We start from the raw sequence: 17,703 nt of genomic DNA, 5'->3' as shown, positions 1-17,703 counted from the left end.
TTTACAGTCACACTCTCGTGCACCACTCACCCACTGGCACTGGCCTCAAATCAATCACAAATGGCTAACAACCCATATAATCTCAGAATGGTTTCACGCCATCAAAGAGTGTTAGAGACATATAATCACCAGTTTCACGACCCCTAGCCCTCAACGAGCAGTGGCAGCGGAGGCTCACATTAAGCAACGTTATAGGGACCCCGTATGGCCGCACGACGATTATCTTAAAGTTAACCCTGTCGTTACGAACCTTATTTGCGGTTACACGGAGTTCTGAACAGTTTAGTTTAAGTTGAGATCACACAAGATGGTGCCATTTTAGATGTTTTAAGTTTTCAAGTATATAAAAAAACTGTATTTATAGTTCTTTTGAGTTGTTTCGATTATATTCTCGTAGTATTCGAGAAGAAATAAAGAGAAGATATCTGTAATTAGAATAATACTTAATCATTTTAATATTATAGAACCCAGTCGATTCAATCTAGCGATAGTTGTATGCTTTGAAAGCCAGCTGAAATTACCGTGGCAAGTGGCAAAAAAAATTACCATAAAAAATTATGAAAAAAAACTTTACATGACCATATCTGTTCATAACTAGAGGTCATAAAAAAAAAGAAAATATATCTAGATACATGGGTGTACCATGTCTGGTATGACAAAATGCTCTATATCTATACGGTTCCAGAATCTTATTATTCTAGGAATCTAAAAGGATGAAAAATAAACTATTTTTTGATAAATATAAAAATGAAAATAAATATTACACTCGCATTTAATTTTAGAATGTAGACCCAGTCTTACTACACATTAGTGGCCGGAGCGCCGCCGAGGTACTTACACGGTCTTCGAATGAGATGCGACGCCGATGGCCGATTTGTGCCGCGCGTTCCTTTTGTCGATATTGAACCAGCACCTACCTATGATATCTACGATTATGTTCCAAACGTGTCTCCTTTGTTTCCCTTCTTGAAAATAAAAGTTTCAATTGTAAGTATATTTAACTATTGCAGATCGAATTTAAATAGGCTTGCATGGCATTATAAAATGTAGGACTTCGATTTAACTAATTGTTTTTGTCTTATTTATTTCATCTATTTGCTTGCGGTTGAACTACTTGCTTACTTACTTTAAATTTATTTTAATATTGTTACCTTATAACATATATTCTATACTTTTATTAGATATGTTTTTGTAGGTCCATCTAATCATTATTTCATGATTAATTAAACAATTGTTTTACAAATTAGATATTAAAATAAATATTTTTTATAAAATGTTGAAAATGTAAGAGAAAATGTATTATTGGAAGCATTTATTATATAGAAGAAACAAAAACAATGATTTTTTTTACATTTTGACTGTGCCTTTGTGCACGCTAATCAAAGAAACGGCTTAACTGATTTAAATGCAGTTTCATTATTGTATTTTGGTAAACTTCCCTTACTATTCTGCGTTTTTTTTATTTCAATATATCAAAAAAGTTACATCAATTTAAAAATTTATTTTCGATAAATTATAATGGACTGAAACTACACTTTTCAATATATACCTACATATTGTCTTTAAGTGACAATGTTATTAAAACACGAAAGTAATTCAGGCGAGTAAATAACTAATTGTTATTTTATTGAACCAGGCGATGCTGCGAGCGGGTCGCTAGATGTCTTCGTTCTCCACTTCCTGCCGAATTTTTTAGGCATTACAAAGAGAATGTTGAGTGCCGTCCCTCAACGCCGCATTTTCCTTTTTATAAGAGCGAAGAAATGAAAACATTAATAAATAATAATTCATTTTTCCAGGTCTGCATCGAACACACAACCCTCGCGTTTACAGCCACAAGTTATAAATATAAATTTCATACTTTATACTACATAACAAGATAAGCAGATCTGAAAATGGAAACCATTCTTTATTTTCCTACCAAATACGACAATAATGAAAACACTGTTTAAAAATGGGTTAAAAATTGGTTTAAAAAAAAGACAATTATCAACTTATAACTTTATTTACATACAAATCATGTTAACAAAACCACTTATACGAAAAACGTTAATCATATCACAGAAACAATCAAATACATCTTAAGGAATACTTGTAACTAAAGTATACAAAAATATTTGTATAACCACTAACTAACAGTTAGTTAATCTAATTGTACACAAAACGGTAAAACACCTACAATGATATTTTAATACATATTCATTACTTATAGGACTCAATTTTGAACACTTTTTATTGATAGCCAATTGGTGTAAGATTTTTAAAAAAATACCTTTGTTTTTGCTTCTGTGGTCCATTAAACAATTTGGAGGTAATTTATGGAATATTCTTACAAATAATGGCCAGCTGCTATATTAAATATGTATATACAACTGGTATATTTATTAGGTACAAGTAATAGATTCTAAATCATAAATCAAATATTTAAAAAAAAAACAATCTGTCAAATGTTCATAGTCAATTTTAATAAAAAAAAATATTTCCTATTTAATTCACACCATATTTTTAAACTTAACAATTGGCAATTACAATTTAATATTTTTATTAATATTTATTAGAACAATTATCTCATTTAATGTATTAAGCAAGTTTGGCTCAGAAATATAAAAATCTGTAAAAACTCCAAACTTACTAATGTAATAAAAAACCTCACATCAACCTCAAAATTTTATCATTAAAGAAAAGTTGTAATGTCAGAACAGCAAACCTCAAGTTTAAAATAATGATTTGAAGAATAACTTTAATTTTTTTTATTAATTGAAGTATATAATTAAATTATTATAAGCATGAGTTTGTAACTTCATGAATAGAATATAGTTAATGATCAAATTTTACAATATTTTATGAAATAAATTGATTTTTTTTTTGTAATTCCTATGTCCCTTTTGTAATTAATTACATGAGCAGGTAGACAATATATATATATGGTTTTTGTTAAACACTTTGAACTACATTTCGTTTAAAAAAATTTCCTGCCTTTACTTTTCTCATGATATATCAAATATTGACTATACTTATATAAAATAGTCTCACCAAAATTGTACTAAGATGCCATTCTCTCTTATCAGAAGTAACCTGAAAATAATACTATAGACGGGTGGCACTTCAGTATAGTTGTACATTTAATTGGAAGTACTTAAAATTTTTTTTTTAACTTAATAAAAAAAGATCACGCTGTAATCTGCATATAGCAGGGTAGGCAGAAGGTACCTATTGTTAAGACACTTCATTCCCCACGCAATCCAATCTAGGTCCCTAGGCTCCCTCTGCCTACCCTGCCATGTCCGGAATACAGCGTGCAGCTAGAATTTGGCTTCTATTTATGACGACATAAAAAATGTTGAAACTTACAGACATTTAATTGATATGTTCTATATTGAACTATTTACGATTTACATTATAAAATAATAAACTTAATATATTATAAGAAACAATAGTCAAATTCATTTCCTCTAGCGGTTTTTTATCTTAACTAAGCAATCTAATGTTTGTATAAAAAACTACAACTTAAAAATTATTATGTACTAATATGAAAAATAGGGATTGACTTGATTCTTAATCTGAAACAAAAAATATTAAATAATGTAATGAGGATTTTAATGACATATAATAATACTAGCGACCCTCTTGCGGCTTCGCCCGCTTTTACTACTGGATTATTCATATAATGTATGTTTGCAAAGCACTTAAGATAATGTGAAAATTAATTAAACTCTAATGCAACCCGCATTTTCGTAGTTTCAATAAGGATTTTCCAATTGTTTTACACAGCAAGATTTTTTTAGTAGGTACCGTAATTTTAAATCTGTGCTACTAATCTTTTCAAGTACTTGTTAAAATATTTTTAAATGACTATTTTTAGATAGTTAAATGACTATTTTTAAACGGAAGAAATTATAAACAAAAGCCTACCTACTAATAACTACTACAAAAAATATGAAACCAAATATATCGCGCTGAAATAATACATTCAATTCCAATTATCCAATACGTGCAAAAGCATCTAAATCTTCGTTGCTATGCCTCTATAGCGGGCGGGTTTTTTTTTCGAGCTTGTGGTTAATGCTGAAGAGGGTATTCTGTCCCTGATGAAAAGCAAGCACTACGTGGCTGCCTGTGAGGAAAATTAAATAGAATGCATTGGCCGGGAATCGAACCCGGGCCCGCGTGGCAGGCGAGCATTCTACCACTGAACCACCGATGACTGCTCATGACGCGCTTGTATAAGCAAAACGTCGCGGGGCGCGTTTCGCAGCAAGGATGTTTTGATATTGTAACAACTTCTAAAGTACTTATTAAAATGAAAAAACAGTAAAAGACAGTTTTGATCTACATTAAATGGCCAACGTAACTAATATACTTATTTATATGCTGAGAGTAAGGGATAAGTAAAACTTGAGTCGGCACAGCTGATGTGTCAACGGCGGGATGTGTCAACATTTAAGTGCGTTTTTCTCTAATACTATTCGCAATTTCGAAATAGTTTAAAAAGCAAATTTTATCTTCGTTTAACGTAGAAATTTAATAAAGTATTTTAAAGGATAAGGATTAATACCATTATGGAAAAATATCCCTCACAATAAAAAATATATTGAAATTACTATTTTTAGACAGAAATATGATCACTACACGTTATCCTTAAAAGATAAAAATATGCTATCGCGGACTTTTTTGTAGATCTTATTAAGAGGAACAATTCTCTAGTACATTATTTTCAAGTAGTACTTACCATTAAAGCAGCGCATGCGCGAAAGTGTCTCAACGGGTAGGACTTTATACATATTTATCGTATTTATGTTAATTTATATAAGAATGTACAAATAATAAACTATATATAAACCTTTCCTGAGAAATACTCGACCTAATGGTGAAGACCGCATAAAAATCCGTTGGGTGGTTTAGAAGAAGAAGAGTTAGAAAGTTCAGACAGACACAAAAAGCGACTTTGTTTTATAAGATATAGGATATATATTTAATAAATATAGTTACATATTGACTAATCTACAAGGGAAATTTTATTTTTTTTTTTAGCTTGAGGTTCTCTCCAGCTGTAGCTGCTGTAGGAACCTAATATTAAAATACTCCATTTCCCACTATTCGTTAAAATTTCGAAAAATTCAATGTTTACTGGCGGAACTCAACCCCACGTTTTGTCTTGTTACCAGAGCGAGAAAATATAAACATTTCATTCCCCCGAGTGGGATTCGAATCTACAACCGTCGCGTTTACAATCAGACACTGTCCTCTTGCACCACGACGGCTACAATAAATACTATAACAAATATTATTTTATTATTAATACCCCACATAAAATATGGTGTATGAGTCGTGGCCGTCCTGAAGAAGCTTGGACCTCGCGGACTATAAATCAAATAAAAATCAGCTTCACGCAGCATCCTTCACACAGTAGGCGGTAGGCATAGGGAACCTCGTGTTAAGACACTTCATTCCCCACTACTATACAGTGTACATTTTTTTTTTTTATGGAAAAAGGACAAGGCAAACGAGCGTTCGGGTCACCTGGTGGTGATCACCGCCGCCCACGACCCCGTGCAGCACCAGAGGAGCTACAGGGGCGTTGCCGGCCTTTGAGGTGGAGATAGACGCGCTTTTTGAAGGTACCCATATCGTACCGAGCTGGAAACACTGCCGCGGGTAGGCCATTCCACAGTTCGGTGGCGCGTGGAAGGAAATTTCTACGAAACCGCACAGTAGTGGAGTGCCACATATCCAGATGGTGTGGATGATATTTAAGTACATAATATTATCTTACCATTATTCCTCATTGCTTCTACTAACTTCGCTTCCGGATTCGCTGACAGACGTAGAACGTACACTGATGGACGTCTCTTTGAATTGACTGATAAAATCTAGAAGTTTCTGGAGGTTTCTTTGTGTTTTGATCTGATCCGCTAACAATTGTCGTTTCTCCGCGTTATGCTCGTCCAAGTTCTCTTTTAAAGACGCCGCCCTCGCTTCTAATTTACGCAATTCGACGCACAGTTCGATGTTTTTCTCTTGCAAACGCTTGCGCTCTGCAAGTTTATCTGAAAATTATTATTTAATAACTAATGTGATGCATTGTATTTTATTCGCTGTTTTTGTTATAATCTATGAGACTTATAATAAACAGAATTAATTTCATCTTAAGCTTGCTTTATGTTATTTTTAAATTCATTTCACATTCTCGTTTTGCAGTTAACTATTTTATTAAGACAAACTGTTTTGTCAAAATAAAATACGTGACCGGTCGTGGATTCGATTCTTACTCGAGAAAATATTTAATATTTTCATTTCCGCGCTCCCGTAACCGGAAGTCATACCTCTATAGACATTGAAGTCGGCGGTGGCGGGCGTGGCGGCGGGGTCGGCCAGCGCCTCGCCGCACGCCGCGCAGCGCCCGCGCGAACCGCAGCCCGTGTGCTGCCACACGCCGCACGCACACCACACCAGCAGCGACGGCACGTCTGCACACACACACACGTACAAACATACTGCCTTTAAAATATACATCTGGAACACTGTTTTAATTAAAATTATTTTTATGACCCCCGCGTCCCCCGAGCCATACGTCCCCCCGAGCCATACGTCACGAACATATCATTAGGTTACGTTCACATGCAATGTCTTTTATGGGTTTCAATAGTTTGTTTGTATACCTATGGTATATCAAAGAATACTTTATTTTTTTATATTCTTTTTAAGTTCATACATCCTCTATATATTTTTTATGTTATTTATTATTTTTTGTATCATAGAATATTAGTATAGATGCCATATAAAAAAGTATATTTTAAATATTAATAAGCCCAATAGGCATATAATTCGGGATAACACATATATTACTCTTACATTTTTCATATACATGTAAAGAAAACACATAATCACAGTAATTAAATCAATTATTTAAAAGAAATATTATATTACCATTACGCCCACATCCATGGCAGACTTTCTTAATGGTAGGATAGACGGGCTCCACGGACAGGCCGGCGGGGAGGGCGGCGATCCACGACGGCTTGTTTGTATTCCAACCTGTATCGTATATTTTTATATTAAACTACGTGAAAATGGAACAAATATCAATTCTCATAAACTTTCACACTTGTAATAATATTACTATAATATAATATTAATTTAAGGCAAACGTTGTCCTAGCCGATGTATTGTCACAATATCATATTTTTAATTTTATGTTATTATTATTAGCTTCTCGCTGTGTCCCAGAGCGGCGAAATGAAGTAATTCAATCCCGCAGGTGGAAATCGAATCGACAACCGTCGATTACAATCAAAATCAAATAATAATTATAAATAATAAATAAACATGAATGTCGCTATTTATACCTCCTCCTTTATTTTCTGATGATGACCCGGAAGGTGAACCTTCACGTGACGATTTATTTTGACTCTGAAATAAAGCAACCAAACATTTAATAAAATGTTTGATTTCCACAGTTTTTATGCATTATAGAATAAATGTTTTGTAGCTTCAGACTATATCATACATATATCAGGGTACGAAAAGGGTACCTAGGAACTTAGCATTAAGACACTCCGTTCCCATTAAAACACTTCCGTTCCCCACTTTCCGAATTCTTGGGCCTCACGTAGTAAGTGGCAGAACTCAACGTCGCGCTTTGCCTTCGTCACCAGAATGAGAAAATGAAAATATTAAATATATTTCAAAGCTCGAGGGGGGTCGAACTCACAACCGTCGCGTTGACAGTTGCTCGCTGTGCCCCTGCGCCATGAAGGCCTCTTAAATGTACAATGAACTATTTTTTAAGAGTCTGAATTTAAATTTCTATAACAATCGCTAGTGATTCAAAGATTTTTCCATACAAGTTTTCAACCTCCAATTCCCCCCTTCAGGGTTAAAATGGTTGGGTGTCCAAGTTATGAAAATAAACATCTGTCCAAATTTCACGTTTCTACCATCAGCAGTTACGGCTGTGCGTGCGTCCACAGTCCCACAGTTCCCACAGTCAGTGGGAACATCTCCTTTTTATATATTTATATACAGAGTACTTTATTCACATACCTGCTGTTTTTTTAATTTAGCAGAACGAGTTTGAGGAGGATCACTGTGAGTTTGAAGGTATGGATATTGGTTATACTTTTTCTTTTTCTGTAAATAAAATATATATATGTAATATGTATTAGAATTTAATTAATATAAAGATATACTCAAACATTCATTACTTTAAAACCATTTAAAAAGTTTTTTAGCATGCACATATATTTATGCTACATGTAGCAGGGCAGAGGGAACCTTAATTTTCGAGACATTGCGTATAGAGTGGCAGAACACCGCGCTTATCTTAACAAGTTCAAATAATTAACAAGATAACTTACTGGTAGCATTTCGTAACTACTGTACATGAATTCATTTTTGTTACTGCTATTTGAAGATCTTTTGCGACGCTCATTTCTTTTCCTTTCTAATATTTCTTTTTGATGTATAGTAATTAAGCCAATTAATCTGAAAGAAATATTATTAAGAATGAAGCTTACTTTCGAATATTTTCATTCCTACTTTATACTTTACATGATAATTGTTTTTTTTTGCCTCTTCATCTTCACTTTCAGATCGTATTTGAATCTGAACTATTATACTTATTGCAATTTGTCAGTGGTTTTAGAACAAATTATTAAACTTTTCTAAACAAGATGAATGAGACTAATTGAGGCCGTTGTGAAACAGTGGCACAAGCGTGTGACTGTAAACGCGACGGTTGCAGGTTAGATTCCCAGTCGGGGATTTATTTAATATATCCATTTCCCCGCTCTGGTGACAAGACAAACCCGAAAGTCTCAAAAATTCGGCATGTGCAAAATATTAATAAATCGACCTTCAACAATAGTATACAATTACTAAACTGATAATATAACATTTCAGGAAAAAAACGTAATAAAAGCATCTAAAAATTTATTTTTCACTTTAGTAGGAAATGAAATTAAAAGTGTACACTGTCAATGTAAATTTAATACATTTCTGAAAATAGTTTTTTTCTAATCCTTCTTATTTATAAGGCTCTAATAGGCTAACAAAAGTGTATAGTATATATTATATATCTATATTGTTTTTTTTAAGAACAAGATGAACCTTTATTTGATTCTCCTATAAACTTTCTCTTTTGTTGTCCGTTTATAAATGGGTATTCATTGTTATAATACAATTACAGTTGGTTATCTTTGTGCTAAACAATTCTTTTTATTATTATTAATAAAATAAATGCAATAATAATAACTTACCTCATAAATAACTCTTTAGGCACAGGTTCACCAGGCTCTGGCAATGGTGGAGGAGATGGTGTTGGAGATATATCCATAGGTGATGAATCTGAATCTGATTGTTCTTGCCAATCATTTTGGTGTATTTTACTTACTCTAAAGGTATAGTTGAGAAAAAAATTGCTTTATATAATAAACTCAAAGAATATAAATAAAAAAATATATATTAGTGGACAGTTTGTGAGGCCAGTCATGGTGCAAGGGCATAAAGTATGACTATAAATGTGACTGGTTGTGGGTTCAATGCCTACACAAGGAAACAATATATTCATTTAAATTTCAGAGTTCAGTGGCAAGTGGGGAACAGAATGTCTTAACACAAGGTCCCACTGCCTTGCCTGCTGTGTGTCAGATACAGCGTGAAGGAGATGTAATTTTTAATTTATTTTTTTATAATATTAATTTATTCAATATATAACTGGGTAAGTAATTCTTGTACTTACATAAGGGCTTCTTTTACTTTATTCAAAGTGTTTGCAAGATTACTTCTCTCATGGACTATAGGTATTTGTGTGAAGTTTCGTGAGAACTTTCCCGGTTCATTTATTTCACAAATTGTATTTTCCTTTTCATTATATCTGTTTTCATTGTCAGAATCAGAAGCAATGTTAACTTCATTACCATTATTCTCAGTTTTAATTTGTATTTCATTTAGAACTGAAGGCTTGAGGAGAGACACAGTTCGACTTCTATTATAAAATTGTAGTTGGTGTTCTTGTAACTGTTGAGCGACATATCTATTATCATTTTCTATGCTGACTTTTTTGTTACGGGCTCTTAGCCTCTGTTGATACAGTTCTAATTCTTTCCTAAGTCGATCCACTACTAATTTCTGTAAATATAATTTTATATATTTTATGTTAGTTTGCATAAAAAATTCGTAATTTTTCTAAAATGATAAAGAAAAGAGGAAAGAGTTCTTATATTTATTGTAAGTTTTAATATAAATAAAACGTTATTCATAAAAAAACTACTCTAGAAATTATATACTTACTTGTGCCTGACCTATTGCTACTATTTCTTTTTCAGCTTCATGAACTTTATTTTTTAACTGAACATTCTGGAAAAATAAACGTTAAATAAATAAAAAATACATTAAATGGCTAAATATATAAGTGTGCTACGCATTATTTATTTTTTCTTACGCTTTCGTCTTCTTGCAAACGTGCCACCCATATCTGAAATAAATTAAAATTACAATAAATGTTAAAGGAAAACATTTGTTTATTTACACGTTCACAAAACTAATATAATAATACGAAACTTATTAATGTCATATTAAACCCAATAATATAATAAACTTACTTGATGAATTTTTATAGCATTCTTTAGTTCTGATTGCGTTTTGCGAATATCTTCTTTTATTTCATTAGACACTTCCATTACAACACTTGAAGACAATTTAGCACTTTGAAAACAAATACTTAAAAAACATTACGTCTTAAAAGTAAATACTTATCACCACTTATTATTTTTTTCCTCACTCGTTTTCAGTATATTCTACATAGAAAATAAAGAAAGCTTTTAAACTATTAATAACTATATTTAAGCGAATTAGTTAACAGAAACATTTTAACAAGTTAAAGATAAACACAATATGAAACAATTTATTCAAACTTATAGAATTATAACGAAAACAAAATTATTAAAGTCTGCCTTCATACCCCTAGTAAATATATTTTCAATCTTGAAACTTGTAAGCCAACTATAAGTATATGTAATATGTTTATATCTAAATATATCTATAGTTCAAGTACATTTACGATGAAAATTGAAGAGAGAATATTTATAATCAATTTTATCTGTGGTCTGAAAATATATTTATGTCAAAACTTTTAGTTTTTTTCTTTAATAAAATAACTTATTATTCGATGTGAAGATATCAATATCTTCTATATAAATTATGATCAATTATTACAAGAAGACATATAAATATTATTTATCAATTTGTTTAAAAAAAATCACACAATCTATATTATCTTTTAATATATGACATTTAATATCTTTATATGTACTTGATATATAATTACTGTAATTAATTAAAATTTAATTTTATTTACAGTACTAGAACACAAATTACCGTATATCAATAGTTTGCACTATACATTGTTTCTGATCACGAATGTTCTGTAAAATTATTATTAGCTAGTGATTCATTTTTCGTATAGTTTATTATACTAAATTTTCAAAACCATAGCACAATGTCAAGCATTAAATGCATTTGTTTCCATATCGAATTATCGAATAAAATATCAAATCGGATGTAAATCCCTAGTTCATAAGATATGGCATGGTATGGTTCCGTTGAAATCTGGCGTTCCGAGTGTACCAGTTGAGCATCCATAGGATATACATAAAAAATACATTAATTGTCAACTGTCATTCATCATCTGTCATCTGCAAAATGTGTGAAGCGTTCGCATACGGCTTGACCGCTTGACTGACAGTTCATACTTGATAGATACCTGAAATCCGATGTCTTATTTCTGTGATTTTTGAGGAGTAAAGCCGACACTATATATTTCCAATCAATTATTTTGATAAATATTGTGTCTATTATTATATTTTTTATTTACACAGGGAAGGAAACTAATGATATAAGCAATAGTAACTAAGGCACTCCAATTTTAAAAATGTCAGTAAAAAGGCAGGCTACCACGGAGCTGAATCACGACAATTGGGATCAAGATGACCCTACGGACCAAGAAGAAGGCGGTGGTTTTAAAATGGCATCAAAGGAAATTCTTCAAAAACGTGTCTTTAGAACCGCTAAAAGACGTACACAAGCTATTGGCGATGAGGTATTTTAATATCCTACTAATATTATTAATGGGAAACTTTGTGAAGGTGGATGTTTATTCTATTCTTCTATACCTTTAGGCAAAAACTACTGATCGAGTTTAGATGAAACTTTACAGTAACATTGTTTATATATCAGAATAACACAGGTTACAATAATTTGTCAATAAATATAATAAAATAAAGTGAAAAAATATCAATAAATATAATAAAGCAAAAAGCAAAGCTTCATTAATAGCTTTGCTTTATGCTTACATTGTTTTTTTTTTTCAATTTATGTAAAAATTATATATAATTTGGTTATAATTAAATCTTTAAGTGGGCTAAACTGATCTTAGGCCACACATGCTTATTTAAAAGATTCTTATTGTTTATGTTTTTATGTCAACTGAAAACAATAACAAAGAATAGAAAAGACAAATGTTTTATTTGTCTTTTCTAACCACACATAAGCTGCTATTGGAAATATTACTAGAAACAAAGTATATAATATATCTGTGAATAATTCACATTCACATAAGATATCAAAAATATTTTATGGTATGCAGGATAAAATAATCTTTCCATTTCATTTCTTTTTGTGATAAAACAAAATAATATCAATGGTATACATTTTAACAAAATTTTAACACATTGAGACAGTTATGGTGCAGTAGGTTAGAAACTGACTAAACATATGTTGTGGGTGCAATCACTCTTTGGGCAATGATTATATTAAATTATTGTTATTTCCTCCCTAAGGTATTAAATTATGTTTCTCAATATGCAATATTATGTAAATTGGGGAATGGACTGTCTTCACACTAGGTCCCCCCCTCTACTCCTATGCCTTTGTAGGAACAAGTGTGCATCTAATAGTTTTTTTTGACACTTGAAAATACTTTGATGAAATCTCGGTAGTTTGTGAAAATATATAAAGACATTATAATATTAGATAAACAATAGTAATTACTTTTCTAGTTTATGTATCATTAAGCACCAATTCATATATGATTATTTATTTATTCCATAATATTTTTCTTTTTCAGCCCAATAGAAGTGTATTCAGTGGATTTAGTGGTTTCAATAAAACACAGAAAACATCTTTTGACTTTCTAGCAAAGTTAACTAATGGTGACAAGCCAAACAACACCACCTCTACAACGAAGAACGATGTAGTTGAGACCTCTACTACTGATACAAATAAACTCACAACCAGTCCCAGTAGAGGATTGTTCAGTTTATCAAGTACGTCAACTCCTTCTTCAAAATCTACATTTGGAAAACCAAACACAGAAGCTTCTCTGTTTGGAAACCTACCTCCAACATTTTCACAGTCAATATTTACACCACAACCTAAAGCACCAGTGAATGCTAGTCCTTTTAAGATACAAAATACACCAAATCCTTTATCAGGTAACGATCTTGCTTCTAAATCAAGTGACAATGCAGACAAATCAGTATCACAGGCCTCTTCAACAATCTTTGGGACATCACCTCTTGTTGGGAACACCAGCCCAAAATCCCTTTTTACTACACCCAGCAATAATACTAGCCCGTTTTCAACTCAACTTGCATCAAGTTCCCAAACTAGTGACAACAGTAAAACTGTTAAAAAAACTGATACTCTAGAGGAAAAGAGGCGAGTATATTATAATAAACTAAAAGGACTAAATCAATGTGTGTCAGCTTGGATAAAAAAACATGTTGATGAAACTCCATTATGTATACTGACTCCAATTTTTAAAGATTATGAAAAGCATCTCAGCGAAATTCAAGATGCATATGAGAAAAGTAAGATTCAATTTTCAAAAGAAAATACAGAGGCAAAGGAAAACAATGTAAATAAAAACCTTTTAACTCAATCAAATAATAATAAAGAGTCACCATTTACTGCAACAAAATCAAATGCAATTACATCTAACATCTCTAATAATACTGTTGAAAAACCATCTAATTTTACCTTTGGTATAAGCACAACTTCTGCTGCATCTTCAACAAGTAGCTTTTCAACATCCACATCAAGTGCTGGATTTTCATTTGGTGTAAAACCATCAACAACACAAACATCTCCATTTGCAAGTAGCACGGCAATTGGTTCACCTGCTAAAGCCCCATTTTCATTTGGCACTGGAAAACCTTTTACTTTTAATTCAAATATTCAAAAACCTGAAGAGCCTTCCCAGCAGACTGAAGAAAATGAAGATGAACCACCAAAAGTCGAATATACCCCTATTGTTGAAGAGAACAGTGTATATGATAAAAAATGTAAAGTATTTTTCAAAAAAGATGGTAATTTCGTTGATAATGGTGTTGGTACATTATACATTAAGAAAGTAGAAAAGAGTGGCAAATTCCAGTTGCTAGTTCGAGCTAATACTACATTGGGTAATATTTTGTTGAACTTTATTTTAAGTGCCAGCATAACAATGCAGCGCATGGGTAAAAACAATGTGATGATGGTTTGTATCCCAACACCAGATGCAAAACCACCACCTATACCTATTCTTATAAGAGTCAAAGCTTCTGAAGAGGCTGATGAATTACTAGAAACATTGAATAAATATAAAGTTTAAAACATTTTGAAGAACATAATATATATTTATTACTGTAGGTAATATTTTAATGATCATTAACATCTTTCCATAACTATTTACATATATACTGTAATATGATGTTGAAAAATTGTCATCTTAGATATAATGTAATGCAAAATTTATTTTGTTTATGACTTCTTAATTGAATGATCATTATGCAAAATTTTTTTTTCTTAGTGCATTCCTACAAAGCTTAAACTAATGTCAAGTATAGTTACATAATGTTAACAGGGTTGTTTTATTTTTGCCTATTTTCCTATATAAAGAGATTAACGAAATAAACAATAATTAAATGGCAAATCTATGTTTTACATAGAAATATTAAATTAAACGAAAATTATGGGAAAAGAAATTATATGCATTTATTACTATTATAATTGCACTAATTCTGATAAATATAAGCTTCCATTGAGGGTATATTTTTTGAAGAGATAATTTATGTCATTTAAAATAACAACCTATCAAGCTTTATCTTACAAATGTTTATCCCTAATATACATTCACATATATTACCATTTTATTGTACTTATATTAAAACTTACTTTTCTGTAAGCTGTATATGAAAATTTATCTAAGATCATTAATATTAAATATACAATTGTATTCTTTACATTTTGTAAAAATTTCCTTTAGCACAAGCATTTATTTAATAATTCATAAATCATATAATTACAAATATTATATTTATAGTAAATAGCCTTATGATCCTGCCATGCAACTGCTAGATACCATTTGTCCAAGACCCATTTGAATTCTTTGCATGTGAAGTTCTACATTAGTTTGAAATAACCTTTGATATTGTGGGTCTAATTTTAATTTTATCTGGTCCATGGTCCCTTGCAATACACCTAGTTCATAAGCATTTTGATCAGAGTCTGAAAGACATTTGACTTGTAACATTAAAGCTGTAAGATCAGTAACAAGATCAATAACATTTGATTCTTTGATGGATCCATTGTTATTTTTTTCTACCAAAACAGCTGCTTCTTCTCTACACTTTTCTCTAAGGTGTGATGGTGCCAACATTGCAGCCAAGCTCGGACCCGGAGCTATTTGTTGACAATACATCTGTATTTCATTTATATATTCTTGTAAGTCCATGTTCATTCTTTCAAGATCAATTACTATAGCAGCATATTTCCTTTCAAAATCCTCAGGCATTCTTTGACCAAAGGATTTCCTTTTTTCTGCTTCACAGTTATATTCTTTTAACCTATTAATTTTACTACTCTTTGCTTGCAAAACCTTTTTTAGCCGTACTATTAACTCAAGTAGTTGAAAAGGATATCCCGCTGCATTAGAATCCAAATTTTTTGATAAATCACTACATCCTATCATAGGATCACCTTGATTATTGCTTTTACTAGGCATAGAAGGTTGGTAGAGATTGTAAGTTTCTTCCATAACATAGCGTGATCTAAATTTCTGTGTGACACTAGAAAGACAAATTGTATCAGGTGGCTCATTTGACAAAACTTCATAATCAGGCACAGAATGTGTCCCGAGTTTTGGTCGTTCAAAGGTAATTCTATATGTGTTATTTGATGTATCCACAGCATCAATACAGCCTGTGAACAAACCGTCTTGAGGTTTGCGTAATCTTGCGGTTACTTTAGTTCCGACAACTAATTGCATAGGTATTTCATTTGGCAAATCTTTAAAACACATATCAGCAGTCTTTCTTTGTTGTACGTATCTAATCAATCTCCTTTTTCTCTCTAATTCTTTCCTTTCTTCAGCAAAGAATGCCTGAGAACATCTACGAGGCTTGCCCATCATTCTTCTTATTTTTGCCCACTGAACTTGAGTTAATTTTTTATTGGCCAATTGTGGAAATGACTCTTTAAGACAAATCATAAAATCATTTTCTCCATCAAATAGAGCTTTGTCAATGTTACTATAGAAATATTCAAAACAAACCCACTTATGTGCTTTGGGAAGTTTCAAAAGGTTTCTCAACCTCATACCAATGCGCTGACCACTTTTTCGATCTGGTGATTGATTTTCCACTTTATCTTCAAATTTTTCTACTGTTTTGGGAGTCTTTGATGGCGACTTTTGTTTTTTCCCACTTTGTTTTAATGGTGATTTTGACAAAATCTTGGGAGTCCGTTTTGGTGATTGTCTTGGTGGTGAAGTATTTACAAAATCATCTACAAATATGAATCTATTTTTTTTTCTTATGCGAGCTGGCATACCTCTTGCATTTAGCTTCTGGACGGGTTCACTAGGTGCTGGTTTTGGCGGCAATTTAGTTCCAACTCTATGAAGGCCCAGTGCAGCTGGACCGAAAGCAGGAGGTTCATCATCTTCTTCTGGTAAATCAGTGTCCATTGGTTCATCTTTAATTCTTAATTGAAGCTTTCCTAAGCTTTTTTCTTCATTTACCTCTGTGATAAAATGATAAAATATTATTAAAACACATTGTAAACAGAGACTACTATCGTATATTTAACTTAAACTTAAATAAAGAACAGGTAGTTAATGTCGAAATTAAAATATATATTAAAAATGATATGACAATTCGGCTGTAAATTTGAATTTTTTCAAATTTTGAATCTGGATGTACAATTTCATTCCAAAGTAGGTGGCTTCAAATGACTCAAAAACAGACTACGGTTCGAACTTTTATAAAAAGAATATAATTTGCGTAGCCACAACCATCTAAAATTTGTGATAATTAATAATTATAAATATAAACAAACTTACTTTCCCATTTATCCGCCATGTTGATGTCGTAAATTTGATTCAATTTGAAGATTGAGAGCGCCAAGTTTACCAAATGACAATGCAATCTTTACATTATGGTTCATTTATAATTTTGTTAAATAGTTATATGTTTCCTTATGTACGTTTTATAATTTATATGAAAAATTGGTAATTTAAAAATGTTTATAGTATATACATCATGTGAAAATATGAATATAGAATATTTAAATTGTCGATAGACAAAAATCTGTTTCTTTTGATATAAGTATATAAAAGCAATACCATGCCCACAAATTAATAATTTAATTTTTTCTAACAAAGAA

General features: G+C 31.5%; 3 protein-coding genes across 3 annotated transcripts; 1 reads left to right on the top strand and 2 right to left on the bottom strand.

The window, feature by feature from the left end:
* Nucleotides 1-1,989: 1,989 nt before the first annotated feature.
* Nucleotides 1,990-11,101, bottom strand: LOC146529921 (uncharacterized). The gene is made up of 13 exons (XM_085200137.1): nucleotides 10,961-11,101; nucleotides 10,602-10,796; nucleotides 10,442-10,474; nucleotides 10,291-10,356; nucleotides 9,740-10,128; nucleotides 9,258-9,392; nucleotides 8,358-8,484; nucleotides 8,044-8,130; nucleotides 7,347-7,410; nucleotides 6,928-7,035; nucleotides 6,324-6,467; nucleotides 5,774-6,047; nucleotides 1,990-3,560 (listed from the first exon to the last, which is right to left on the bottom strand). Exons 2-12 carry the CDS (start codon nucleotides 10,677-10,679, stop codon nucleotides 5,776-5,778), a joined length of 1,503 nt encoding a protein of 500 aa, XP_085056263.1. The 5' UTR covers nucleotides 10,680-10,796; nucleotides 10,961-11,101; the 3' UTR covers nucleotides 1,990-3,560; nucleotides 5,774-5,775.
* Nucleotides 11,102-11,640: 539 nt separating this feature from the next.
* Nucleotides 11,641-14,899, top strand: Nup50 (nuclear pore complex protein Nup50). Its single transcript, XM_085200136.1, has 3 exons — nucleotides 11,641-11,798; nucleotides 11,877-12,097; nucleotides 13,124-14,899. Exons 2-3 carry the CDS (start codon nucleotides 11,930-11,932, stop codon nucleotides 14,648-14,650), a joined length of 1,695 nt encoding a protein of 564 aa, XP_085056262.1. The 5' UTR covers nucleotides 11,641-11,798; nucleotides 11,877-11,929; the 3' UTR covers nucleotides 14,651-14,899.
* On the bottom strand, nucleotides 14,655-17,594 carry LOC146529919 (protein lin-9 homolog). The gene is made up of 2 exons (XM_085200135.1): nucleotides 17,381-17,594; nucleotides 14,655-17,061 (listed from the first exon to the last, which is right to left on the bottom strand). Exons 1-2 carry the CDS (start codon nucleotides 17,397-17,399, stop codon nucleotides 15,371-15,373), a joined length of 1,710 nt encoding a protein of 569 aa, XP_085056261.1. The 5' UTR covers nucleotides 17,400-17,594; the 3' UTR covers nucleotides 14,655-15,370.
* Nucleotides 17,595-17,703: the final 109 nt, after the last annotated feature.

This window comes from Heliconius melpomene, chromosome 17 (assembly GCF_056956725.1).
Source record: "Heliconius melpomene rosina isolate 202511_hmr_F chromosome 17, ASM5695672v1, whole genome shotgun sequence".
NCBI classification, from domain to species: domain Eukaryota; kingdom Metazoa; phylum Arthropoda; class Insecta; order Lepidoptera; family Nymphalidae; genus Heliconius; species Heliconius melpomene.
Note: the sequence above shows the minus strand (reverse complement) of the source record. Positions and strands in the feature narration are given on the sequence as shown.

Bases quoted from the DNA above. Each gene is read 5' to 3' on its own strand.
- LOC146529921 (XM_085200137.1), bottom strand. From the start codon at position 10,679: ATGGAAGTGTCTAATGAAATAAAAGAAGATATTCGCAAAACGCAATCA. The intron at 10,129-10,290 runs GTAAGTATATAA...TTATATTTACAG, and splicing joins TAGCAATAGGTCAGGCACAA to AAATTAGTAGTGGATCGACT. The intron at 8,131-8,357 runs GTAAGTTATCTT...TTTTATTTACAG, and splicing joins GTAGTTACGAAATGCTACCA to AAAAAGAAAAAGTATAACCA.
- Nup50 (XM_085200136.1), top strand. From the start codon at position 11,930: ATGTCAGTAAAAAGGCAGGCTACCACGGAGCTGAATCACGACAATTGG. The intron at 12,098-13,123 runs GTATTTTAATAT...TTTCTTTTTCAG, and splicing joins CACAAGCTATTGGCGATGAG to CCCAATAGAAGTGTATTCAG.